This window comes from Phyllostomus discolor, chromosome 4 (genome assembly GCF_004126475.2).
Source record: "Phyllostomus discolor isolate MPI-MPIP mPhyDis1 chromosome 4, mPhyDis1.pri.v3, whole genome shotgun sequence".
Classification (NCBI taxonomy): domain Eukaryota; kingdom Metazoa; phylum Chordata; class Mammalia; order Chiroptera; family Phyllostomidae; genus Phyllostomus; species Phyllostomus discolor.
This window is the reverse complement of record NC_040906.2, coordinates 150,768,264-150,796,118: the sequence shown is the minus strand read 5'-3', so window position 1 is coordinate 150,796,118 and position 27,855 is coordinate 150,768,264. Positions and strand designations below refer to the sequence as shown.

At 43.1% G+C, this 27,855-nt stretch overlaps 1 protein-coding gene and 1 pseudogene across 1 annotated transcript; one reads left to right on the top strand and one right to left on the bottom strand.

The window, feature by feature from the left end:
• Positions 1-809: 809 nt before the first annotated feature.
• On the top strand, positions 810-26,208 carry GABRR1 (gamma-aminobutyric acid type A receptor subunit rho1). Its single transcript, XM_028509955.2, has 9 exons — positions 810-1,287; positions 8,287-8,393; positions 9,991-10,058; positions 10,985-11,208; positions 17,866-17,948; positions 20,098-20,238; positions 22,230-22,382; positions 23,803-23,999; positions 24,928-26,208. The coding sequence occupies exons 1-9, from the start codon at positions 1,154-1,156 to the stop codon at positions 25,219-25,221; spliced, it is 1,401 nt and encodes a 466-aa protein (XP_028365756.2). The 5' UTR covers positions 810-1,153; the 3' UTR covers positions 25,222-26,208.
• On the bottom strand, positions 9,548-9,680 carry LOC114495743 (annotated as a pseudogene).
• Positions 26,209-27,855: the final 1,647 nt, after the last annotated feature.

The following is a 27,855-nucleotide window of genomic DNA, read 5'->3' as shown; positions in this document are numbered from 1 at the left end:
AAACCGGTCACTTCTTAACTGACTACCTCAAGCTCACATCTGTTCATCTTGTCAGTTCTTCACAGTTTTTTTTTGGTGGTGGTGGGATGCCTAAAGGGTATGAAAGCTTCCTAGTTTGGTAATTTCTTTGAGTCTCCTCTTTTTATGGGATTCCTGTATATATGAAACTAAATTTGTTTTTCTCCTGTTAATATGTCTAATGTTAATTTAACTATTAAACCACAAAGAACCTATAAGGGAAGAAGGAAATTTTCCCCTCCCTCACACAGGGGACTGTCAGATCATCTGGTTAGGGATGGGGTGACTCCAGATCGTCCAGTTTAAGATTCCATTTCTGGGACAGAGCCAGAACCAATTAGGTCTTAGTTTGGTGATGTGGGCCTTTGTGACAGGAACTCCATGTTGGCCCTGTTGTGCTGCTTTTAACAATAGACAGCACAGACCTAATGGCTATTATTAACTTACGACTGGTATTTTTCAAATATAAAAAGTTTGATTAAGTTCATTATAGGAATACTACAACTGACAAGAAAATGTAGTTCTTTCTGTGCAAAACAAAGAAAAAAAGCCTCTTCCTCTTTAGCCCTCCCAACACCTGATATTTATAGACAGCCTGCCCAGGTTTGGAACCCTGAGGTTCCACAGGTTTAGCCTCAGGAAAGAGTAGGGGCGGGGAGCTGTCCAAATCCAGCCCTCAGCTTAAGCAGTAATAATGGCTGGAAGCTTAAAGCAGATGCAAAGAGGAGCACATTAATGTGGCATACGAGGCAGAACAACACCTCTGACACTTCTCATTTTGGAAATTGCTTTGGTCTATTTTTATTTGCTTCTTGCTTCGATTTATTACCCAGAAAGTACAGAATTTTCCTAACATATTTATCACATCTGATGAGGTACTGATTTAGACCAGTCAAAATTGTTCGACCGGGACACAGGACTTCAACTTCAGTTCAGAAAATCCCTGACATCTGACGTAGGAGGATTTATAGGTTTAGTGGAAATTGCTTTTCCCTGCTGTCCAGATTACATACTGTGGGTTGTTTTTTTTTTTCCCTCATGAGTAAACATCCTTTTAGTAATGAACAGACTGATAATGTCTTGAGAGAGAAAGACAGCCTTTTCCTTTTTGCTGTTTCTTGAAAACACTGTTTGCATGTGGAAACCCATGCGGACTGTCCAGAATATGAAAGCTGGAGTCTTCCTTTTGTGGTGGGGATGGGTCTTGGCCACTGGAAGCAGAGCGCACTGGCGAGGAAGAGAAATCCACGAGATGCCTAAGAAAGGCGGGTGAGTGGATGTGTAGTGGTAGAGGATTTGTGGGGAAAGGTGTGCAAATCACACTCACAATGTTGTTTTGGAATCTTTTCCACCTTATGGTGCCTTATGTGATGCCTTCTTCCTCCTTTTCCCTTTGTTCCCCTGCCGCCTTCCTCTTAGGAAATCAGAATTGTGTTGTAGTTTTAAATGTGGCTAGATCAAGCACCTTGCTATCATTGCATATTCTTAAATCTCTTATGAATTGTCCTAGGTGAAAGGTAGACTTAGGGAAAAAAGAATATGGTATAGGCATATTTTTTAAAAAAATTAAAGGCTATTATTTGATATCTGCATTCTAGGTTGGAATAAATCTGCAAATTCTCAAATAACCAATGGGACCTCTAAGTGAGAATGATTCTGTTCTAATTATTTCTGCTGGGTTTCTGGGTCCTTTAAAAATCATTCAAAAGAAAACAAAGCAGGTATCTTCAAGCTGTAATGACTAGAAGAATCATTAGATTGTTCTCTACTAATAATTTGGTAGAGATAGCAGGGATAGATCTGCCTGAAGATCAGCTTGCTTGCTTGTTGCCAACATTGTACGTGCCGCGCTGGCCGTACCAGCTCGAGCGAGAGGAGGGAGCTTAGATGGAGCCCGACTGTCCCTTTCACACTCAGAGTCACTTGGGCAGCTGCGTTGGCAGCACTGGTAATGTAAACGTACACCTGCACACCTGCCTGCCTGACACAATAAAGGGGACAATTGGAGAAAACCTGATCCAGCTCTCTCTCCCTTTACTGATGAGGAAGTAGAGGCAGTAGGGCATTCTTGACTCGTGTTCTTTGTCAGCCTTAGGCCCAAATTGAGCTTCAGCTTTTTTAACTCTGGATGTAAACACAGATAGAGGTCGGAAATATAAATTAATATAAAAGGGAATCCAGATTTGTGGAGTGTGGGACTAGTGGAGGAGGCCAGAATATCTGCTTCTTAGAGCTCCCCTCCTGGGTTTAAGAGGGCCCTTCACACGTGGGCTCCTGAACAGCTGGCTGAGGCCCATGGCCCTTGTTACAGGCTGTTTAGTAACATCACAAAACTGGGAGCTGAAATACCCACTGGTCATGGTGAGTCCTGGGCACTGAGAGAGATTGCTGGGCACAAGCCACATGCCCTGTTTCTGCCAGAGTCAAGAAGTGGCTTGAGCAAACAGTGGAATCTGTGGAGCGGCACAGCCACAGAGATTATTTGAACCAAAGGTGCTCATGAGGAATAAAAGCAACAACAGCAACAAACCCTACTGGTTGTCATCAAGAACTTCTCAGCCTCTCCCAAACCAGAGGTAGAGTGGTGACTTATTGGTAAGCACCAATGATGAAGAGAAGTCCTGGAGAGCAAAAAAATTTTCTTTAAAAAACTACTTAAAAGAACTTTCAGTTTTCTGTAACTATGAAAGATGTATATAGGATTATTGAAATTCTTTAAAAATGAAAAAAAGTTTTAAAAACACAGAAAAATCACCCATAATCCCCAAACCCAGAAATAACCTTAACATATTTTGTATATTTTTTTCTAGTGTTTTTTCCCCAAGCGTATCGGTTGTATTAGAGAAGAATGAGAGCAGAGGCGTGGAAGCCTGCTGCCTCCATGTGAGCAATAATGACGGATAAGGCAGTGGGAATGGGAGTGGAGAGGCCAGGGTATGTGGAGAGATTTAGAGGAGGAGGTTCAGCCTGGACTGATTGGCGGACCGGTGTGGTCAGGCCAGGTGGCCTATTCAGGGTTTTTATGCACTTTAGAAAGAGGCGCCTCTATGAACAGATACACCAGCAAGCAGGGGGTAGGATCGGACATGCCCACCTGTCCTCTGTGGCCCCAGATGAGGGTGTGAGAGAGGAGCTATGGGTGACAGCCAGTGTTTTTAACTGCATATAAGGATTTCTCTGCTTGGCTATTCACTACACTTGCAAAGAAGGCAAGATCATTTCACCAACTAGTTCTTCCTTCCTTGTCAAAATTAAGTTCTCTGTCTTCTCAGAGATGACATAATCAGCAAAGTGAAGTGAATGGATCAGGTGCTCTGCTATTGGCTGAATGATCCTTCCGGCAGGCCCCCTGCCCACGGCAGCCCCCATCCGCTTGACGTAATCCCTGACAGAGGTTTTCAGAAAACATCATCCACACTCACACTGACTGGGAACTACACCAAGGAAACATCAAGAAGAAGCACCATAGGCCAGAACTCTACATTCTCTCTGAGAGGACAGGATGAAAATGTGTGTTCAAAAAACGTACACCCTCTGTTCAGTTTCAACAGAAAGTTGTCTTGAAGGTCATCCTATATCATTGTAACTTGGGATATGTCTATACTTCCATCATAATTTTCTGGGAATGAATTTAATAAATGAACTCATTTAATAAGTGAGTGGGTACCAGTTTTATGCAAGGTCCATGCTAGCTTCTACATGAGGGGAAAGATAAGCCTGGACCTTCCCCATCTAACCTGAATTCCGAGGCAATGGGAGCCAAATCTTCCAAGACCAACCTTGCTTCCAACCCTTGGGTCTAGGTCCTTTGGGGTTTGACTTATAGCTCTTGTCACTTTTACATGTTTTCTAAACCTTCTGTGTCTTAGTTTTCTCATGGTAAGGTTTGCCTTATAGGGTTGTTTTGAGGACTAACCCAAGTTAAGTTACTACATGTAATGTGAATTAGCACGCTAAGTGACCAATAGTGAGTACTCAAGCAGTGTTAGTTATTGCTATTATCATTTGTGTGTCATACTTAAAGGTTAATAATCACATCCCTAGCTGGTAAAAAGATGCTAATTACGTGAAAAATATCTCACGGTACATTGTAACTAAAATTTAAAAGTAAGTTACAGTGTTTTCTCTCTCTCTCTCATAAGGATATATACAGAATGGCATGGGTTATTTCTGAGTGGTTTTTGTCCTCTCCTTTACATTTAAATGTATTTTACAAATTTTTGAAAACATGGGCATGTAGGCAGAAAAAAGTTATTTTAAAATATTAAACAAGAATATAAAAAAGACTTTAAGGATTCTATTTACAAGGACTTTCTAGGCAAGGATCTAAGCTTCAGGAAGGCAAAGGCAGTGGCATCTCAGAATCTAACACATCTCCCTGTAGTTGGCGCCCAGCTCTGATTTAGGCTGGCCCAAAACCAAAAGAAGAACTGGGCCAAGCTTGATTTCTATTCCAACCCCCGTCTTTCAGCCCCTCCTGACTTTGTTATCAGGCACCCATCTCAAGGGCTGATTCCTTCCTTTATTCAGCTAGTATGTGTTGAGGGTCTTTGGGGGTCCAGCACTGTGCAAGGTGCTAAAGATAAAAAGGACTCTGCTCTCAGTGACTTGTGGCCTGATCTTGCCCCTGCTCACCATCCATTGCAATGGCCCATAGTCCCAGGAGCAGCTCTCCCTTCAGACTCAGCTTTCTCCACTCCTGGGATCCCTCTCACCAGAGCCCACATTCGTCTCAGCTCCACTTTGCTACAGAGGACATAAGCCTTGTGCATCAGTTGTGATGTGTCCCTGTGCATCAGTCAAGTCCAGGCAGAAAGAGCCTTGCACTCAAAGGGCCTAACTAATAACTGAATAAAGGGACTACTTGCAGAGCTGTGGGCAGGGTTCAGGGAATCAACCAGGCCTGCTGATGCCTTCTAGGACTAGGAATAGCAGGAAGCCATGACTACTCCTAGGCTTGAAGGGGAAATAGTGTTATTGGAGTTTATTGAAGATACTGTGATTATTTGTAATCACAGAGAAACACAGACATGGCATTGGAGCAGGGAGAGAAGGAGCAATAACACTGTGCTCCCTCTTGTCCTGCCAGTGCCCATTTGGCTGAATCTATAAGCCAGAGGACAAGGGTGCCCAAGTGACACAGCTACCTATCAATGTGCTACTCTCTGTCCTAACAGTTTCACAGTAGATTTAGGTTAGGAATGGCATCAATTTCAAGCCTGGGGAAATGAATGGGGGAGATATTTTAGGTCATACCTCTTCAAATCATCAGGCCTTCTAAGTAATTAATCCTCCAATCCCTGCTCTTGTGGGTACTGGGGAAATGCCAATCAGAAGGTTAAATTAATGCATTGTAGTTTCATAGGTTTTTTTTTTATCTCGCATTTTATTCTGGTGAGATTTAAGGCAAACCTGGAGGGTGAGGGGTACTTTGATGGTTTGAGTACCTAGAGTGTCTCTAGCAAATTTTTATTTTTAATTTTCATTGTAATCCTCAAAGACAAAGACGAAAAGCACACAAAGATGCCCACAGCAAGGCAGGCATGGCCATGGCTGCGTGCACGCCATGCTGAAGTTGTCTTTTCCCCACGCCTCAGCTGCAGTGATTTTTGGCAGGGTTCATACCCCTGACTGAGGAGGAAGAAGCAGGGGATGGGGGACAAAAAGAGGGGGAGCCACATGGAGAAGATGAAAGGGAACTCCTGACACCAGCTGGGGGAGAGAGGATGCAGAGGGCAATGTGGACTGGCTTTCCTCATCTCGAAGTCCCCAGCTTCTTCCTCCCTTCTTTCCCCGGGCCACTTCCTTGCTGTGAGCACAGTAATTTCCTTACTTTAGAAGAAAACGTTCTTGTCAGCTCCATGACGACAATGGTTCCTTCCATTTGTGTACTGCGTTAGAGTTTGAAAGCACTTCTAGACACACTGTCCCATGTACTTCTCGCATCCCTTGTAGGGTCCCAGAGCTTTATCTTCTGTCCGTTGAGGTAATCAAGTCTGAGTCTCAGGGAAACAAGTTTCCTGAAGGCACAGAGCAGGCAGTGCCTGAGTGAAGACAGAGTCCACTTTTCTATCTCCCAGTCACTTTTTTCTTCTATAATGACAAAGGGTTTCTTCATAAAAGAAGATGGCAAAGGACTTAAAGGTAGACTGAGTTAGAAAGTAAGAAGCTGTGCGCATTGGGGATAAAATGCATCAGGTCAGTGGTTCTCAAACTGCTGTTTCCTGACTTGCAGCATCAGTGACATCTGGGAAAGTGTTAAAGAGGCAAGTTCTTGGTCCTCAGCCCAGACCTGCCCAAGTAGAAACCTCCAGGGAATGGGGAGGTTCGGGAATCTAGGTTTGAGCAAGCCCTCCAGCAGATGCTGATGCAGGCCAGAGTTTGGGCACTGCTGCATCCAGGGGAAAGGAAGGGTGTGCAAGGGAGTGCCCTGGAGGGAATACACACTGCTGTTGGCATAAGGAAGAGCTGAGAAGGTGGCTAATTGTTCCTATGGCTTCTACAGATGATGCTGATGGATAAATGAAGATCATCAAAGCTATTGTGACATTGTTTATAATAGCAAAAAAGACTGGAAGCAACTCAGATTTCCACCAATAGAGGTCTGATCATATGAATTAATAGTGCATCCATGTAATGGAGCACTATGCAGTGTAAAAAGAATAAGAGGCTTGGGAGACTTAGATACGGGAAAATTTAAGGTATAATTAAATACAGAAAAAAAAGAAGTAGAAGAGTTTATATGTTAACTTTGTGCATAAAAATAAGAAGCCATTTGCAACAACATGGATGATAAATACTGTGTGATTTCACTTATATGTAGAATCTAAAAAAAATAAAAAACAAACTCAGACACTGAGAACAGATTGCTGGTTTCCAGAGGCAAGGGATGGGATAGGGAGGGAGTGGGTGAAGAGAGCCAACAGTACAGGCTCCCAGCCGTAAGACAGATAGATGCTGGGGAGTGTAATGCACAGCGTGGTGTCTGCAGCTGACAACACTGTGTTGTACACATCTGGAACAGTTGTGTACAGTTGCTAAGAGGGCAGGTCTTAAAAGTTCTTATCGTAAGGAAAAAAATTATTACTATGTTAGGTGATGGTGCTAACTGAACTTATTGTGGTAGTAGTTTTGTAATATATATGTTACAAATGTATATATCAATATATGATATATCCAAATATACATCAATTATATTATATACCTACAACTAATACAATGTGATGTGTCAATTATTTCTCAATAAAAATGGAAAAATAGAACTAAAAGTACATATTTATATTCACTTGTATCTACAAGAAACTCTGGACAGATAAACAAGAAACCAATAAGAGAGGTGTCTGTGGAGGGGGAATTGGGGTAGATGGAGGCAGAGGTGGGAGGCTAACTTCTTACTGAATTTCCTTTTTTAAAAAATTATCAAACCTTGCAAATATATTACCTGCTTGGAAAAAAGTGAAGATATATTAAAATGGTTCTATGTGCAATTCAGAAGCAGAGGCACAGGAAGCTCTGAGAGCCTCTCAGAGAGCCAGGATGGTTGACATTTGACCTGAAGGCAAGTCCATCCTCCCCCCACAGGATGGGCCAGCCGAGGTCAAGCGTGCTTAGCCCACACCCCCTGTCTCTCCCCTCCAGCTCAAACCCTCCCCAGATGACCCAGGAGCTTTGCGGTTGTTTGGACTTGTTAAGGAGACCAAGGCCAAGAGTTCTCACTCTTGGTTACACATTAAAAAAATCTAGAAAGTTTTAAAAAACACCAATGTCGTGCCCTGGCTGGTGTGGCTCAGAGGACTGAGTGCTAGCCTGCAAACCGAGATGTTTGCAGGTTCAACTCCCCGTCAAGGCATATGCCTGGATTGTGGGCCGGGTCTCCAGCTAGGTGTATGTGAGAGGCAATCTGTCGATGTATCTATCACACATCAATGTTTCTCTCCTCTCTCTACTTTCTCTAAAAATAAATAAATTTAAAAAAACCCCAAAACACCAATGTCCAGGCCTCACTCCCAGGCAACCCAAATCAAAGTTCCTGGAGTGGGCCTTGGACGCTGAAGTTCTAGAGCTCCTGGGTCATGGTTCTAAGTCACTGTTTTGGACCTTCTGAGCCAGTTCATATACCCAGAAAGCTGGACAAAGGAAAAGAGAATATCTAATAGCTTAAAAGAGAAGTTAACATATCGCATCCAACCTGTCAAGATCAAGTCTGAATGCAAATAGCTTTTTATCTGGCTTCATTAGACTGTGATCAAACTGTTTCCCCCTTGACAGCCCGATTCTGAAACGAAGCCCTGACATCACCAAATCGCCACTGACAAAGTCAGAGCAGCTTCTGCGGATAGATGACCATGATTTCAGCATGAGGCCTGGCTTTGGAGGTATGAGATGTGCACTCTTCGGGGTCGTCTTCTTTCTTTGGGTTCACCAGACTATATGGGGGCAAAAACCAAACCGAGGGACCACCCAGCTTTGCCCTCCCTTAATCAGAACTGCCTCGGTTGTGCTTGGTGGACAAGGTGCTGAGCCCACAGCATCTCTAGGCATCTGCCCAGCCCTCCCCCGGCTCTGTTCAGCCCTCCCCAGGCTCTGCTGACAGCTCTCAGGAAATGTCTCCTGGTTAGTGGCCAGGCTGAGCTGTCCTCAGGCCACTGCTTCTGGCAAGGGGGCCTCTGGATTGGTGAAGCTAGCAGCTGGCGGTGGGAAGGGCAAGTGGGGGAGGACAGGACAGCTGCAGCCCAGAGCTGCCTCCTGAAAATGCTCTGAGTAGCAACCTTGGACTAAGTGTGGTCTCATCTGGGAGCTGGCAGGCGGAACCCTGGGTACATATCTGAGGGTGGAGTGTGGACTGCTGGGCTTAATTAAATGAAAACAAATAGCTTGAGAAAAAAATCATTTAGCACAGACAGATGCCAAAGCCCTTGGAAGCTCAGCCCGCCCTGCTGGATTTCAGCCCTCTTTGTGTCAGGTAGGGTTTTCGTCCTCATGGGTTGTATTTCCTGGCAAAAAATATTTTTAGAAATCATCCTCATGCCTTTTGTTTTTTCCAGTTACTTTTACCCAAAGAATAAACAGGTATAAGGGTGAGTCTCTCTCAGTCTGTCATCTGCTGCTGTTGGGTTCAAACTCACCTTTCCACGTGGAAGGTCCAGGTGTGCCCCATGCCTGCCGTACACACCTGAAGGAGGGAGGAAACAGGCAGGAGTCCACTCCCTTTACAATGTTTTTTTTTTTAACCCTTTATGAACATTAAGTTTTCAGGGCCTAGAAATGCCAAAAAAAAAGTTAAAAATCTAACAGTTTCAAGACCACCCTGGTGTCTAATGCTCCTCCCTCCCCTCCCTGGAGGCCACTCCATCACATGCCAAAGATGCAGACCTGTGGCCTTGACAAATCATCTGAATATGGCTTTGGTTCTGGGTGCCTACTTACCCAGCAATGCCCTTTTCCTGGCCAGACAGAGGCATTGGCTTATCCTGTGATAAGAGGGTGCAAAATCAGGAGGGAAATATGAAAAATAAAGTGGACAACTTCATGCTAAGCAGTAAGTCCTTAAGTCAGTTCTGGTTCTGACCAGCTTTGACCTCAGTCTTTATAGTACTTTTAATTAGCAATAATCGCACCTCGGATAAACCTCATTGGCTACGATACTGCCACTGCGCAGAGCTTTCTAGTACCTTTAGATGAGCATGTATAACCACCAGGAAGGCTATATATTAACCTTATTGTTTCAGAATTACCTGGGATGAGTAAGATTATGGATATGTATTTTTTACCTTTGCTGGAATATTCCAGGAAGCCCAGCCATGATTCCATCCTTCTATCTGTGGTTTGACTTGAGTACGGCGTGTGGGAACACCAGACCTTCAAATCTGACATGACATTGAGGTTCCAGGGGAAATGTTCTTTATGCCTATATTTTTCAGAGTAAAAGTTTAAGTTACAAGAATAAATGCTCCTGTCCTGCCCTACCCACAGGCCCAGCCATTCCTGTTGGCGTGGATGTGCAGGTGGAGAGCTTGGACAGCATCTCAGAGGTTGATATGGTAAGTGCTTCTCTTTCTGGGCAAGGGGATCCACACGGGGCCTGTGCTGGGCCAGAGTTCTGCCCACCTGGATTCACTGCCCAGGCAGTAGGCATTTCCACACTCTTGTTACAGATGGCCCAGGGAGGTTGAGACACTTGCCAGAAGCCACCCAATTGGTATGGAACAGAGCCAGATGACTAAGTCCATCTTCCTCCTTCAGGGCCCAGGTTCCTGGCATTAAAGGCTCTTAAACATAAACAGCAGGGTCCAAGGTGGCAGCTGCCAAGTAGCCAGGCATATCCTCCTGCTGCAGTCTATTTGGCTGTGGAAATGAAGAAGCAGAAATGTCCCTTCTTTTTTTTTTCCTTTTTAATGGATTTAGATTTAAATAAAAATAGAACAGTCCAGAACTCCTTGGCTTGCAGGAGTTTTGAGGGCCTTATCTTAGTTTGAGTTTCCCAAGAAGTAGACTTGAGATAGCATTTTAGCACAAGGAGTTTATTTGGGAGGTGATTCCAGGAAACAAGAAAAGAGAGTGGGAAGGCGAGACAGGGAAGGGAAGGAAGCAAAAACAGCCTTGCCATCAAATTGGTTACTATTGGGGTGTGAAACGCTGTCCCATTGGGGTACTCTGGGGGTCAGGACAGAATACACTTCAGGGTTACCCCAACTGAAGGGGCCAGGGAGCTGGGGCACTTACCCACTCTCTTCACCCCCCAGCCCCACTCTCTGCTTGAGGATGGCTTCCAGATGCATGAACTCTCTGCCTTGCCCTGTGTGTGGGCCTGGGAGCCCTTAGACAGAGGGTCAGTTCAGTTTCTTTCAGAGCTGGCAGCTGTTTCACTCCCAGCCAGGCAACTGATGGCTCCACAGGGCTAGAGAATGTCTTGCTGACATCCATTTGTTCAGTGTGTGGGGTTCCCCTCTCGGCCCTCCAACCCCAGGACTTCACCATGACCCTCTACTTGAGGCACTATTGGAAGGATGAAAGACTGTCCTTCCCGAGCACCAACAACCTCAGCATGACGTTCGATGGTCGGCTGGTGAAGAAGATCTGGGTCCCCGACATGTTTTTTGTGCATTCCAAGCGCTCCTTCATCCATGACACCACCACGGACAATGTCATGCTGCGGGTCCAGCCTGATGGGAAAGTGCTCTACAGTCTCAGGTGAGGTCCTTCTCAGCCCTTGCTCTGGGCCTTTTAGCTGCAAGACTTTTTTTTTTTTTACACCTGAAGCATGGGAAGAAAGGCAAATCATTTGTCATAACCATGAAAATCATTGCTTCCACAACAGCTATTTTGCTTTTTGGCCTTGAATAGCTAGCTTCTAACTTTTCATGAGCTGCCAACTTGTCAGCACCAAGGAAAACTAACTTGTACACATGAGTAACGAATTACTCAGTCTTGAAAAGATACTTGGAAAAACAAAAAACAAAAAAAAAAGAAAGAAAAAAATACACTTGGGGAAATTTCTCAAGCTGATAGTTATGATTTATATTCTATCCTGTATGTTATATTTCAATTGAAAAACTTTACTGTAATAAAAGTTTTATTTCTCTAGTAGGAGTCAGAGAAATAGATAATGCATTCTTTTCTTTTTATATATATATATTTTATTGATTATGCTATTACAGTTGTCCCATTTCCCCCTTCACTCCCCTCCACCCTGTACCCCCTCTCCCACCCACGTTCCCCCCCTTTAGTCCATGTCCATGTGTCATACTTATGAGTTCTTTAGCTTCAACATTTCCCGTACTATTCTTGCCCTCCCCCTATATATTTTCAACCTACATTCTATGCTACTTATTCTCTATACCTTTTCCCCCTCTCTCCTCCTCCCACCCCTACTGCTAGCCCCCCCATGTGCCCTCCATTTCTGTGGTTCTGTTCCTATTCTAGTTGTTTACTTAGTTTCTTTTGGTTTTGCTTTAGGTGTGGTTGTTAATAATTGTGAGTTTGCTGTCCTTTTACTATACATGTCTTTTCTTTATCTTCTTTTCTTAGATAAGTCCCTTTAGCATTTCATAAAGTAAGGGCTTGGTGATGATGAACTCCTTTAATTTGACCTTATCTGAAAAGCACTTTATCTTCTCTTCCATTCTAAATGAGAGCTTTGCTGGATAGAGCAATCTGGGATGTAGGTCCTTGTCTTTCATGACTTGGAATATTTCTTTCCAGCCTCTTCTTGCCTGTAAGGTCTCTTTTGAGAAATCAGCTGACAGTCTGATGGGAACTCCTTTGTAGGTGACTGTCCCCTTATCTCTTGCTGCTTCTAGGATTCTCTCCTTCGTTTTTACCTTGGCTAATGTAACTATGATGTGCCTTGGTGTGTTTCTTGTTGGGTCCAACTTCTTTGGGGCTCTCTGTGCTCCTTGGATTTCTTGGAAGACTGTTCCCTTTGCCAGTTTGGGGAAGTTCTCCTTTATTATTTGTTCAAATAACTTTTCCACTTGTTGGTCCTCCCCTTCTGGTACCCCTATAATTTGGATGTTGGAACGTTTAAAGGTGTCCTCGATGGTCTTAAGCTTTTCTTCGATTTTTTGAATTCTTATTTCATCATGCTTTCCTGTTTGGTTGATTCTGTCTTCCTTCTGGTCCACTGTGTTGTTTTGAGACTCAGATTCCTTCCTTTCACAATTGGCTCTCCTCCGTGTGTCTTCCTGCATCTCTTTTATGGTAATCTGCATTTTTTCATGTAATTTGCATCCAAAATCAACCAGTTCCGTGAGCTTCCTGATCACCAGTGTTTTGAACTGTGCATCTGATAGATTGGCTATTTCTTGGTCACTCAAAAGGATGAGTCCTGGGGGACTGATCTGTTCTGCTGGAAACATATCTTATGTCTTTCCCTATCTCTCCTATTATTTTATTTATTTATTTCTTTTTTCTCCGGTCTGGTCACTCTTGTTACAGTGGGGGCGGAGCCTTAGGTGTTCACCAGGGCTGGGCGCCCCAGTTGCTAGATTGTGACGTTATATGTGGGGGCCGGGGCGGGAGCGGGGACAGGAGGGATCAATGGCAACCATTCTGTTCTCCTGGAGTCAGACACTTCCCTGGGCTTCTGGGCCGTGAGCTCGGCCCTGGTCCACAATCGCTGCCCCACTGATTCCCCCAGCTGCCGCTCACGTACTTTTTGGACTATAAGACACATGTTCCCCCCTCCCCAAATTTGGGAGGAATAATGGTTGTTAATGCTGCTGTTGAGTTCTGTTTAAATTTACATTGGTGAAATCTTATGTTTTTTTCTATTTTTTTTATTTTAATCATTGTTCAAATACAGTTTTCTCCCTTTTACTCCCATTCCAGCCCACCCACCCAACACTCCCCACTTCCCTCCCATTACCACCCTCCCCCTAGTTTTTGTCCATGTGTCCTTTAAATTTGTTCCTGTACACTCTACCCATTCTCCCCTGAAATTCCCTCTTCTCTCCCCTCTGGTCACTGTCAGTCTGTCCTCTATTTCAGTGACTTTGGTTATATTTTGCTTGTTTCCTTGTTTTGTTGTTTAGGTTCCTGTTAAAGGTGAGATCATACAGTATTTGTCTTTCACTGCCTGGCTTATTTCGCTTAGCATAATGCTTTCCAGCTCCATCCACGCTGTTGCAAAGGGTAGGAGCCCCTTCTTTCTTTCTGCTGCATAGAAATCCATTGTGTAAATGTACCATAGTTTTTTGATCCATTCATTTACTGATGGGAATTTAGGCTGCTTCTAGCACTTGACTATTGTAAATTGTGCTGCTATGAACATCAGGGTGCAAAGGTTCTTTTGTATTGGTGTTTTAGTGTTCTTAGGATATAGTCCCAACAGTGGAATTGCAGGGTCAAAAGGCAGATCCATTTTTAGTTTTCTGAGGAAGTTCCACACTGATTTCCATAGTGGTTGTACCAGTCTGCAGTCCCACCAACAGTGCACTAGGGTCCCCTTTTCTCCACAACCTCTCCAACACTTGTTGTTTGTTGCTTTGTTTATGATGGCCATCCTGACTGGTGTGAAGTGGTTTTAATTTGCATCTCTCTGATAGCTAGCGATATTGAACATCGTTTCATGTGTCTTTGGGTCTCAGAGAAGTGTCTGTTCAAGTCCTTTGACCATTTTTTAATTGGGTTGCTTGTCTTCTTAGAGTGGAGTTGTGTAAGTTCTTTCTATATTTTGGAGATTAAACCCTTGTCTGAGGTATCATTGGCAAATATGTTTTCCCATACAGTTGGTTCTCTTTTAATTTTGATACTGTTTTCTTTAGCTGTGCAAAAGCTTTTTATTTTGATGAGGTCCCATTTGTTTATTCTTTCATTTATGTCCTTTGCTCTAGGAGACATGTCAGTAAAAAAGTTTCTGTGTGAAATATCTGAGATTTTCCTACCTATGTTCTCTTCTAGGACTTTAATGGTGTCACGGTTTATATTTAAGTCTTTTATCCCTCTTGAATTTATTTTTGTGTAAGGTGTAAGTTGGTGCTCGAGTTTCATTTTTTTGCACATAGCTGTCCAGCTCTCCCAACACCATTTGTTGAAGAGGCTATTTTTATTCGATGTTATGTTGCTGCTTCCTTTGTCAAATATTAATTGACTGTAAAAATCTTATGTTTTATGTTATTAAATATTTTACCACATTTTTTGCTTCAAAAATTTTTTTCCTATTTTCCTCATCTAAAATCTAGGTGCGTCTTATGGTCCAGTAAAAATAGTAGATGTAGGTAACTTCAGAAGTATAGATACTAAAATGTAAGTTTTGAATATTTATTACTTTATTTTTTTAATGTAGCTTATTTCATTTGAATAATGTTTAACAACAAACTTGCCAACTTCCTAAAAATCTAGGCATCAGTCTCATGAGCCGGTAGATGTCTAACTCAAGTACCTTGGATATGACCGCAAGAGGCAGAACAGAGGAAACAAGAGCTTGGAAAACCTGTGTGGTCAGAATCAAAGTTGTCAGTGAGCCTCCTTGTGCCTAAAAACAGATGATTTTGCTGTTTATTGCAAATAAAACCATGGGTTTGTTGGTTTTAAAAGTGGGGAGGAAGACCTAAATTACTGAGAACTACTGCTTTAAGATTCATTTTAGGAAAAACACAGAGTGCCTGGGTATTGTCAACTCTGTCAGCAACTAGTTAACTCCTAGAGCATGCTAATATGCCATCCTCCCACCTCATCCATTCATTGATTAATTAACAGAACAAATTTTTATTAAAAGCATTCTGGGTGCCAACCTGGCACCCAGAGTTATGTAAATCAAAGCTCTGCTAGGCCCTGTCTTAAGCCCTGGGGACATAAAATGAAGTGATATGTTATTGCCCTTAGTGTGATTTCAGGCTAGTGGAGGAGATAGACATGGGACCAAATGATTAGAATGCAAGTAGAGGTATGGACCCATGTGGCCAGTGGAGGGGAAGGGAAAGAGACAGGTAACAGGATGATGACTGAAGTTTCCTAGGTTCCAAGATACAATGATAGGTGAATTCACAAATGAGATGCTCCATCATGCTAGTAGATTTTATTAAGGAAATGTTAAAAAACCAATTCTACAGTTTTTGAACTCCCAGTCAACTTTAAGATATAAAAGGTCAAGGATGCAAAAGGAAGAAAAGATTTGCGAGATTTTTCTTGGGAGAGAGCTGTGGGGATGCCGTGAGTGGACCTGTACTGGGACCACTCAGACAGCTTGGTGCTTGTGTGCCCACAGCTGGGACCCAGTTAGTCAGAGGATAAGAGAAGAGCTGTTTAACCAGCCCAGAGGAGAGCCAGGAGAAGTTTTTGCTGTAGTGGGATCAGCCTGCACTCCCAGTGTTGGGAACAGTTACATGTATGTGGAATGGAGTGTGGGTAGGTGAACCAAGAGCAGGGTGGGGAGTGGCTGTTGTGGAGAATGAAGGTACCCAGCAGTGGGAGGAAAAGCCCGGGAAAGAAAGTGTCAGATTCAACCACAGAGCAGGCCTAGAGATTGCGAAGCCAGCTAGCCGAAGAACAGTCCTGCTGCTACCTCCTTCCCTCTCCTTACTTCCACTCATGCAGGAGGCGATCAGAGATGAGCAGAAACTGACCTCTCAAATGCCAACTTTGTACTTCAGCTGGGAGGAGGAGTGGAAGTCTCACTTTGAATGAAGTTTGAAGTGTTGGTTAACACCTTGAACCAAAGTTCTTTTCAGTTCTCAATTGAGATATGTTTCATTACTTATGAGGGTTTTGACACTCCATTACATGAGAGTAAGCAGAAAAATCACAGGACTGCCAGGTTTCCATTGAAGACAAGGGAACATCCTCCAAAGAATCAATTTAAAGGGACTTGAGGAAGCAAAAACAGACATGGGCTAGATCACATCACAGACCGTGCTGCTTCCCTGTGTGGGTTAACAGTGGAAAAGCCTCAAGTCAGGGTGCACAGGGTGAGCCTGATAACCTCTCACCATCAACACAACCCGTTTATCAGAATTTCCAGGGGAAATAGGACTATCCATGGGCTAATAAAACAAAATCCCTCCCAGGACACAAACATTCCACACTAAATGGAATGGGAAAAACAAGACAAATAATTGGATAATTCATTTTCAAGAAAACTCTTTTCCTTGAAATTTCCATTTGAATTAAGAGTGCTTTTTTTCTCTTTGGCCATCAGTTATGTATATAATTCCCACAATTTCTACATAGCCCATTTTCTACGGCCTTAGGAAAAACCAGTATTTTCAACACCAGCCATGTTGGTCATGTTCGACCACAAGATTCCCCACTGGGTGGGAGAACCTTCTTCTGTGACTAATGATCCGTATTGGTTTTTTCTTTGATTCAAAAGCTTACTTTCCCATGTAAATTCTGGAACAAAACCATTAGATGCTTATACATTGGTACAATAAGATCTTCTGGTGTTTTTCCATTACTATGATCTCCATGGAATTATGCACTAAAGACATCTATGTCTACCAGTGGATGTTATTATTATCAATATAAAATATCAACATTGTAAAAAAAGTGCTACATTTGGCAACTGGCATTAATTTAATATTATATCTGAAATATTGTACACAGATATTGATTATCAATATAATCAATAAAAGAACAGAAGAACTTGAACTTATCTTAAACAAGGGAACAATACAGGCACACCTTGGAGATACTGCATGTGCAGTTCTAGACCACTGCAGTAAAGTGAGTCATGCTGTTTTTGCTGGTGGAAGGTCTTGCCTGCAATGTGTAAAAACTCATATCTGTGAAGCACAATCAAATGAAGCACAATAAAATGAGGTATGCCTGTAAAAATATGGTCTTATGGTTTCTTTTAAAAAACAATATCATATGAGTTTTATTTCACATTGCTATATATTTTCAAGATTTTATTTATTTATTTTTAGAGAGAGAAGGGAGTGGGGGGGGAGAGAGAGAGAGAGAGAGCGCGGGAGGGAGAGAAACATCAATGTGCGGTTGCTGGGGGTCGTGGCCTGCAACTCAGGCATGTGCCCTGACTGGGAATCGAACCTGCAACATTTTGGTTTGCAGCCCGTGCTCAATCCACTGAGCTACACCACCCAGGTTCACATTGCTATATTGATTGAGCCATCCATCGATTCTTTAAAATGCTTGAATATGATAGGAGTTAGCAGAGGCATTCTGTTTGCCTCACACTGACACTGGGGTTAAACTTAAAAGCTGAAGAGAACTCCAAGGAGGGTGTCACTCACAAATGACTCATCTAAATTCTGACACATTGCTTATGGGCCATGAGAAGGAGGCAGTTATACTGGAAGGAAACAGAGGCCATTTCTGTTTGTTTTAGCATTCTGCACTTGTGTTTTGCATCCTCTGAAAACCCGGTCCTTGTCTTCCTGTTTCTAGGGTTACAGTGACTGCAATGTGCAATATGGATTTTAGCCGATTTCCCCTGGACACGCAAACGTGCTCACTGGAAATTGAAAGCTGTGAGTAGACTTGGGCCAGACATTAGCACCCAGCTCCTAAGTGATTCTGAGCACCTCTGACTTTCAGCGGCTGGAACAGTGTGTGATCCTCATTCATCACTATGCTTTTAAAGTGACTTTTTAGATTGAAACCAAATCTAGGGCAATTTTTAAAAATCAGAAACAGATATAGGACTAAAACCTTCTATGCCCATAATCGACCCTTTTAATGCCTATGGCAATGGTTTTAATATTTTTTTCTGTGGAAACTAGAGGTTTGGGGGAGTCTCCCAGTGTCACTGCTCAGGGAGGGATGGAGAGGGCTCAGCAAATTTGGGTCTCCTGCCAAGTCCCCAGCTCAACACTCATACGCACCTTCCAGCCAGAGTTCTTTTCTGATCTGTTTTGTTGCTGTTATGAATAAGATTTTGTTGAAGACAGGATTTCCTAGAAAAGTAAAATACCAGGCCCCAGGAAGATCAGGGCAGAGGCAGCGAGCAGCGAGTTATAGCCACTCACATCTCTAGTTCTCTATGTACCTGTTCCATTCATGGATCCCAGCCCAGCTGCTTCCTCTGATGGGCGTGGTCTGGATTCCATAACCCCAGCATGTACAAGGCTCCTGGCTCCTGAACCAGCATGTGACACTTGCACTTCCCAGCTGTCAACGTCCTAATGAGAAACCTCGTTGCCCCAATGCACCTTCGTAAGACTCCCTGGGCTTGTGGCAGTGGATCAGGTGTTCCCTGGTTCCAGTCACCTAGCAAGGAATGCAAGGGCCAAATGGACAGCTCTGCAGGGCACTGAATGTGGGGAGATGAAACTCCAAACCAAGGGAGTGACTACCTACTGCACAGTGGCTGTAGGCCTGTTCTGTCATTTAAGCCTCTCGAGATCCCTGGGAGATTGGTGTTCTCTCCATTGTAACGGGGAGGGATATATCTTCCTTGAGGACACAGTGTGAAGAAGGACTAACTCCAGAAGCTTATTTTCCCCAGCACACCCAAGCACACCCATCGGGAATGTAGCTTCCTCCAGGTTGTATCAGTCAGGTTCCACCAGAGAAGCAGAACTACAAGACATACATAGTTAGAGATTTACAGCAAGGAATTGGTATATGGGAGCCTGGGGGCTGAGGCGGTAGGGCTGACGTCCTGCCGGTAAGGAATGCGAAGGCTGGGAGCTCTGGCAGGATCTGACCCTGCCGTCATAGGTGGAATTTCTTTTTCTTTGGGGAACCTAGGTCTGCTCTTAAGTCATCTCAATTGATTGTAACAGGCCTGCCCAGATTATCCTGGATCATCTCCTTTACCTGAAGTGAACGGGTTGAGTAACTGGGTACTAGAGCCTAGCCCAAGTGGACACCAAAACAGACCATCACACAGGTTGATGGTTAAAAATAGAATAAAAGAGAAGAATAAAATAGAGCCTCAGGGGGTGCTGGAAAGAACTGTTTACACATGAGCAGACTGGACTGGCATCTCTGTTTGGTTTTGTTTCTGTTCTGCCCAGGCTGCAGGTAGGTTTGCTCAGCTGGAGCAAGCAGTGTGCTCACCTCAAGTGGGCAGGAGGTGAGGAATGGTAGTGCCACGGGGAGCGATCTTCATGGGGTGACCTCTTTGATGTTACCCTGGGCAGGAGCGACTGGAGGCCTACAGAAAAGGGACATGTTCTGCTCCTGTCTCTTTGTGGACCCTCTCTTCTTAGAATGCAACCCTTATTACCTGAGAGTGATGAAGTGATGTGCCATCAATGACACATCACTACACTTTGAAAGGAAAGGGCTATATCACCCTGATTTAGAAGGCTGAAAACAATATGCAATTTTGCCATTATTTAACCATTTTTTAATCTAAAAAACAGCAATTTCATTTGGTTTCACTGAATAAAGGGCAGGCAGGATTGCAGGGTGAGCCCTTTTGCAGGAATTATGAACATTTAGATGTGAGAGCTTTGCTCTGATGACTTCTGAAACATGGGAGAATTAGATTTGTCTTTTTGGATTTTGTTTTGCTTTATTTAGACTTTAGTTTGTTTATTCAGACAATGGTATTACAATCCTAACAGTTTGTGTGGGGGATCAAGGAGGGGGGTGTAACATCCACAGAACCACACACATAGGCCTGTCTTCCCACTGCCGCGTGCCTCCTGCTATCTCCCATCTTTTCAGATGCCTATACAGAAGATGACCTGATGCTGTACTGGAAAAAAGGCAATGACTCCTTAAAGACAGATGAGCGGATCTCACTCTCCCAGTTCCTCATTCAGGAATTCCACACCACTACTAAACTGGCCTTCTACAGCAGCACAGGTGGGCGTCAGGTGGGCTGAAGGCTGGGCAAGTGGTAGCCTGCCTGGAATAGGTCAGCCTGTATTTTAGGAGAGGTGTGAACTGCTTGTCAAGTGAGCAGAGCCTTTGAGTTAGACAACAAAGATGAGAATCCTAAATCGGATCTAGAGGGTGGTAAGCATTGGGTGGAAGTGATTTTTGATGCCATCAAAGCACCAGAAGTGATAATCTAGAAATATCAGTAAGGACTGAAACATAAGCCATGTGAGGAGGTTGATCTGAGACAATCACTTTGCCAGTTTAGCATCGGGCATGTCCTCACTGATATGATTACCAGACCCCGTCTTCTGCGCCAAGAAACCGTCCAATTTCTGTCCTGTCATTTTCCATCCACATTCTCTCTGCTTCAGCCAGGCCCTCTGGGCCAGTTTTAAGCAATCCTCTCTTACTACACTGCTTGCACATGCCCTCCTTGTGACCTTCTTGTGAGCTGCAGTGCAAGAACTATTGGTCATTTTCCTGTGGGCAATGTCTTTTGAACCAAGGTTCTGGATGGGTTTGCTACCTGCTGTTGCCTGAGGGTATGCTCTGTGGTCTCCCCTCTGGTATCTGAGGTTCACTCTTGCCAACCCCTGCCTCTTTCTTGACTAATCACCTTTCCAGATGATTTTGCTCAAATCTTTATGCAGCTTCTATTGCAAAAACATTGCGTGATTGACTATGCAGGGAAGTGCAAGTCTTCTGCTCTAAATATAGGGCAACATTTTACTTCCAGCACATTATGGCAATCTAGCACATCTTATCTTCTGTATATATTGCCCGTGAATCTCGGTTCTTCAGGGGACTCCATTCCTTTGATCTTTAGCATTCTGACATTTCCTCTTGTCTTAGTTATTTGGGCTGCTGTAACAAATACCATAGGCTGAGTAGCTTCTAAACAACAGAAATTATTTCCCATAACTCTGGAACCTAGGGAGTCCAAAATCAAAGTGCTAGCAGATTCAGTATCTGATAAGAGCCCACTTCCCTTCCTAGCTCACAGGCAGCCACTTTCTCGTTGTATCCTCACATGATGGAAGGGCTGAGGGAGCTGACTGTGGTCTCTTTTATCAGGGCACTAATCCCAGGCATGAAGGCTCCACCTTCTTGGCCTAATCACATCTCAAAGGCCCCACCCCATACCATTACATCAGGCTTTAGGATTCAACATATGAGTTTTTTGGGTGGAGGGACACAAAACATTCAGTCTATAGCACCACACAATCACTTTCAGGAACTGTTAAAATTATAAACATTGCATTATAATTGCTCAGGATGCCAAGTTTTCAAATTAATGTTGCCAAGTCCCCATTTGATTTTCAGACCTTGTTATCTCAAGCTTATCCTGCCCTTTCCTTTTCCTTTCATTGTTCTCCCAGTCCTTCCCATTCCTCCTTGCTTGTATTTCCCCTGTATTGGAAAGAACGAAAAGGCCAAACTGAAGCATGGCTGAACCATGATTGCTCACTGTGTTCCTAAATGCAATCTTGTGTTTAGCTTGATATTTTAACTTAAAATACATTTTCTTCCACAAAGAAATCCAAAGGGGGTTGTTTAAATCTGTGCCTCTCAAACTTTAATGTGCATGTAAATCATGTGGGGAGTATTGCTAAAAGGAGATTCTGGTCTAGTAGACTCAGGGTGACCAAGAGCCCACGGCTCTAAGCTCCTAGGTGGTGGTGATGTTGTTTGGTCCTGTCCCATCATGTGAGTAACAGGAGTCTTAAATGGCCTTCTTGGTTACCTTTATGTACAGAACAGGCGTCAGTGGTTTCTTGAGATGGATTCATCCAGGGGGTGTGGGTATCACAAAGTCCCTCTGTTCCATGGTTTTTCTCACCTCCACTTTGTAAAGGCATGTTAAAGTTCCAGTGAAGTGTCTGAGGCATTTATGATTCCCTGAATAAACTTTGTTTTATGAAGGAGCTAAATAGCCACGGTGTGCGCTGTCTTCTCTTCCTTGTGTCCCCCAGGCTGGTACAACCGTCTGTACATTAACTTCACGTTGCGTCGCCACATCTTCTTCTTCTTGCTCCAAACTTATTTCCCCGCCACCCTGATGGTCATGCTGTCCTGGGTGTCCTTCTGGATTGACCGCAGAGCTGTGCCTGCCCGAGTCCCCTTAGGTAAAGTATATTTCAAGTGCACATTGCAGGCATCTGAAAATACAAGTAATCTCTTCTGTATAAAACCCTTCATTTCAAATTGGCCCTAAATTCCTATTGGCATTATAACTTGAACCACTTCAAGTTATTTATTCACAGGTAAAGTGCCATTATTAAAAATCTAGGTAGAAAAACTGTTTCCAGTCCTCCCAGTTACCCACATAAACATCCCATCTTTAGTCTGTTTGAGCCTTGCTTGGGGTGGGTGATCCTGCTCCATGGATGCTCTCTCTGCCCACCTGCATAAGGAATTCACTGTACATAACAGGGTTTCTCAAAAGTCACCCAAGGAATCTCTGTGGCAGAATTTCCAGTGGACATTTTTAAAAAGAAGAATCCTATATATCATGTACGTATAAGTTCAGGTTCAGAATCCTGAGAGAGGACCATGAACCTGCATGTTTAACAAGCTCTCCCATTAATTCTTATGTGTACTCGATTCTGAGGACCTACTAGATGAATGATCCATCCATAGCTGTTTGCCAGCAACTCTCTTCCCCATTTTGAATATTGCACCCACCCAATCACATGCTACCATTGCTGAGACGGTTCAGGGAGAGGGTGACCTGCCAGGTTTTAGTTACACTGGATTGGAGCTGGCCCTGAAGATGACCCCAATCCTCTGTGATTTGCTGTTTGTCAAGCAAATGTTCTGAGCTTAATTTGAGATTCTGGGCAAATTTCCACTGACAGATGACCTGTCCATTAACAGTTGTTCTGTAGCTTAAACAGTTACTATGCCAAAAAATAAATAAATAAAAAAATACACACAAATACACACACACACACACATTCTAATTTTAAACACCTGTGTCTGATCAATGAGATTGCCATCATCATCCTCGATAAAATGGACATTGCTGAATTGGCAGGCACGTCTAGCTCAGGGGGTGGGGGAAAGAGGGCCGCCAGAGGCGGGCTGACAGTTGATGATACAGGCCTGGGACCGCACGACTAGATGACAGCAACAAGGACACAAATAATACAGTAAACCTTGTGTACTTTTTTCCTTTTTTAGAGAAATAGTTACAAGAAACATATATACCTGCTCATATATGTAATCTTTGTTTTAACAACTGAATGGAAGTAAATGTCTTGCTACCAAAATGTCTGGGGCTCTCAGCAAAAGGAGAAGGTGATACATGTGCGATGATGAACACGCAGGTATACAAAAGGGGAAAGGCTGACTTTGAGGGGTGGAGAACAGGAGAGGCTTCATAAAAGCTAAGTCTTGAAAGAAGAGTAGGTGTTTGCTAAACAGAGGGGCAGGGATGGAGACACTGTAGGCTGAAGGAGCAGGAGGGCAAAAGAGGAGAGGCATGAAGCCTTCTGGTGTGCTTGGTGAAAGGCAACATGTGCTTATCTCCCTCTCTCTTTGCAGGTATCACCACGGTGCTGACCATGTCCACCATCATCACGGGTGTGAACGCCTCCATGCCCCGTGTCTCCTACATCAAGGCCGTGGACATATACCTCTGGGTCAGCTTTGTGTTCGTGTTCCTCTCGGTGCTGGAGTACGCAGCCGTCAACTACCTGACCACTGTGCAGGAGTGGAAGGAACGGAAGCTGCGGGAAAAGGTGACTTTACTATGACCTAAAGTGTCCACTCGGGGATGTAGCCTGATCTAGCTCTGGACCTTGGGCAGGTCAGCCGTCCTCTGTAAAATGTGGTAGTGACACACCTTCCTCCACCTACTTCATGGGGTGAAGAGCAAACAAAACAATATGCTGAGGCAGTGTGACATTTACTCTGGGCCACATCTCTCATTCATTCAAACATTTACTTAGCACTTGCCATATACCAGGAGCTGCTAAGCTAGGTTAACTAAGACATGGGTCCCTATAGCATTGGTGTTGTCCATAGTGATAAAAATAAATGACAATTCCACATGGAATTGTAAGTAAGTAAAGTAATTCCACATAAGTAATTCAAATTACTTATGAACATGGAAGTGTAATAATAAAAGCAGCTCCCAGGGAAACACATACTACATTCTAGGAAATTTTCCATCACATGTGATCTCAAACATCTCCCATCATTTTTGAGATTGTTTTCCCTTCTACCTAATTTGCCTTTCTTCCTCCTGCCTGTAGAAAACTCTAACCACATGGTAGCAAACTATTGCCACAATGCCGTGCCTTTCAAATTCCTCCTCCCTCACCCTCTTTGTCTCCCAATATCTTATCTGTAAATATTTTTATCAGGGCTGCTATCAGTTAGTGACCTTGTGTAGAACAGGGTGATACTCTCATCCAGAACATTCTTCTTGATCTCTGGTTTGACATGAAGTTTCCTAAGAGTTGATTTGTAGACGTTAGTTCAGCAATAAACAAGACCTGCTCTATTAGAATGTTTACAGTGCCACCACCATTATTTTCCTATCCCTACCCCGAATGGGAATAAAAGAAACTAGAGAAAGGCCACCCCCTCCACCATGCAGTGACTGATGGGCTTCTGAGAGATGAGCTGAGCCTGCATCCCAACATGTGTTTGCCGTGTTCACAGTTTCCCTGCACCTGTGGACTGCCCCAGCCGCGCACCGTCATGCTGGAAGGCAGCTACGGCGACGTAGAAGTGAATGACCTGGGCAATTACATGCCAGAGAATGGCGAGAAGCCAGACAGGATGATGGTGCAGCTCACGCTGGGCTCTGAGAGGAGCTCCCCACAGGGGAAGGGTCGGAGGGGCAGCTACGTGAGCCTGAGGATCGACACCCATGCCATTGATAAGTACTCCAGGATCATTTTTCCAGCGGCGTACATTTTATTCAATTTAATATACTGGTCAATTTTCTCATAGATGCCTGTAAGTCTGTACACTTCACATTCTTGTGTGTGCACTACAGAAATATCTGTGTGATAAAAAGTAAGGTTATGAAAAAAAAATTCCCAGCATCCGTCCTGGTCCAGCTTTCCAAAACTATCTTGACAAGACACTCCCTGGTTTAATCGCACTTACTAACATCTATAGTGCACACAGCATGACACTGGGTGCTGCAGGAATACAATACCCATAGCAACTGATGGTAGTTGTTCCTGAATCTCCCGCAAAATACACCAGTGTTGTGGGCACACTGTAGTTCAACCTCTTTTAGGCCCTAGATGATTATTCACATGAATAATTTCCTTTATGTGAGCATTACATTCTTTGCACTAGGTGGAATTGGGATACACCTTAGTTTATTTGTCTGAAACATATGGGCACCTAAAAATCCCCACTTTTACCAAAATTCATGCTTCAGTTTATAGCCTATTACCTATTTTGATGTATTGGCTTTTTATTTTAATACAAGGCAATAATAATATTCCTATTTATATTTATACTTGAGGTCATGAGGTTTCACCTCTTCACAAGAAAAGCTCTTTAGATGGGTGCAATTGCTTCTGATTTTGGTAGGAATTTCTCTGGCAGGGATAGTTTGAAGAAAAGGACATATGTATGCATTTTGTCAGTTTTGTCATAGAGAGAACTAGCCTAGAAAGCTTGTGTTTAAGTGTTCCCTGTTTTATAATTACTGCCTCATGTATCTCTGCCTTGGAGCGAGTCCTAGTTCAAAGTGAAGTTCTTCCTCAGTAATGAGGTATCTTTACTGAGGAACCTGGGAACAGACTGTTCTTTTTTCTGCATAAATATTTCAAGAAAATGCATAATTTGGGACTACCTGTTAACTTATTAAGACGAGAAATACTCACATGGTTTCTGAAGAGAAAAAGAAAACAAAAAGCAAAAGAAATGAGAGGACATCACTGGACATCTGCATTTATACTCAGCAAATGCCAGCATTTTCTATGAACCAGAAAACAATGGCCACCGATGTCAGGGCATGGGAGAAAGGGCATGGGGTACCATATCATTTTAAACAAATAGTTACTTATACTACACAGCTAAAGGATCAACCTTCACTAAACTTATCCAAACAGCATTTGTTTGAAACTCACTTTAATAAAGTGAATGCTATACATAATAGTGTGATTTTCATTCCAACTTAATTTGACTATTTATAATAATAATATTATGGCATTTTTTCATATGCAGAGAGGGCTATGTACTTAATTCTCACATAAAAAAAAGTATTTGGACAAATCCCAATTGCAAGGTAATTTCCCATTTCCCCCAACAAAAGCTCATCAAAGGATAGTTTTTTGACATGCAAGTAAATAAAAGTATACAGAATAATTATTAACATTTAATATTAAAAATTGTTTTTAAAACATTACTTTTTAATGCTTATCTTATGAAACAATTTCAGTCAAACTCTTCACAGACGTCTCTGCCACGGGCTTCTTCCTCCTGACCAGGGCCACTCTGAATCACCCAGCAGGTTTCCAAAGTGCATCATCTGAACTTCCATCTACCTCATTTGGGAAATTCCACAATTTGAACCAGCATATAAGACACTGTATTAGTCTTCTTGAGCTGCCGTAGCAAAGCACCATAGACCGGGTGGCTTAAACAAAAGAAATTTATTTTCTCGAAGTTCTACAGGCTGGAAGTCTAAGATCAAGGTGCTGGCAGGTTTGGTTTTCCCTGAGGCTGCTCTCTGGCTTGTGAATGGTCACCTTCTTGCTGGGCCCTCCCGTGGTCATTTTCTCTGGTTGTGTGCATCCCTGTCATCTCTTTCTTTTGTCACAAGAATAGTAATCATATTGGATTAGACCCTCACCCTATGATCTCATTTAACCTTAATTAACCTCAATCTCTTCAAAGGCTCCACCTCCAAACACAGTCACATGGGGGTGAAGGCTTCAACATATGGATTGAGGCTGGACAAGGGGACACAATTCGGTCTGTAACAAATGACTCTGGGAACTATTCATTTGCGTAACAGTTCATCTATTGCATTTTACAGGTATTCACTCTTGATATTTAGACAACATGATTACATTGGTATTGTTTTTATAAGGTGACCTTTAAAACTGGTATCTACCTTGGTGATTGTGAAGAGTGATTGCCCCGACTAGTGTTGTGGGCCAGGTCCCCCATTGGGAGTGGACAAGAGGCAACTGATTGATGTTTCTCTCCCTCTCTCTCTCCCTCCTTTCCCCTCTCTCTAAACATAAATAAATAAAATCTTTTTTTTAAAAAAGAACAAGTGATTACATTCATATTAAATTTTTTGCTGCCTTTTCTAGGGAATCTCTCAGGTGGTCTCCACAACCAGTTAAACTAACACTGAGTGAGGTAATTTCTATGCTAATGTTCTCTTAAGGCAGTACTTTGCTGTCAAAGCTATGTGATTAAGAGAGAGAAAACCCACATATAAAGTACCTTCTTTTCTGATAGGTAATTTTGGAGACAACCTCACCATATAAGCACTTAATAAACTTTTGCAGCCATGACTGGAAAGTAGGATTATTTGGTTAATAATATTGTCTGGTTAATAGGCAAGTACCATATGGCCATATTGAATAATTTAATTTATTTTATTTATTT

Excerpts from the sequence above, each read along its gene's own strand:
- GABRR1 (XM_028509955.2), top strand. The coding sequence starts at position 1,154 with ATGTGGAAACCCATGCGGACTGTCCAGAATATGAAAGCTGGAGTCTTC. Across the intron at positions 10,059-10,984 it reads GCATCTCAGAGGTTGATATG|GACTTCACCATGACCCTCTA; the intron begins GTAAGTGCTTCT and ends CTCCAACCCCAG. Across the intron at positions 22,383-23,802 it reads GCCTGCCCGAGTCCCCTTAG|GTATCACCACGGTGCTGACC; the intron begins GTAAAGTATATT and ends CTCTCTTTGCAG.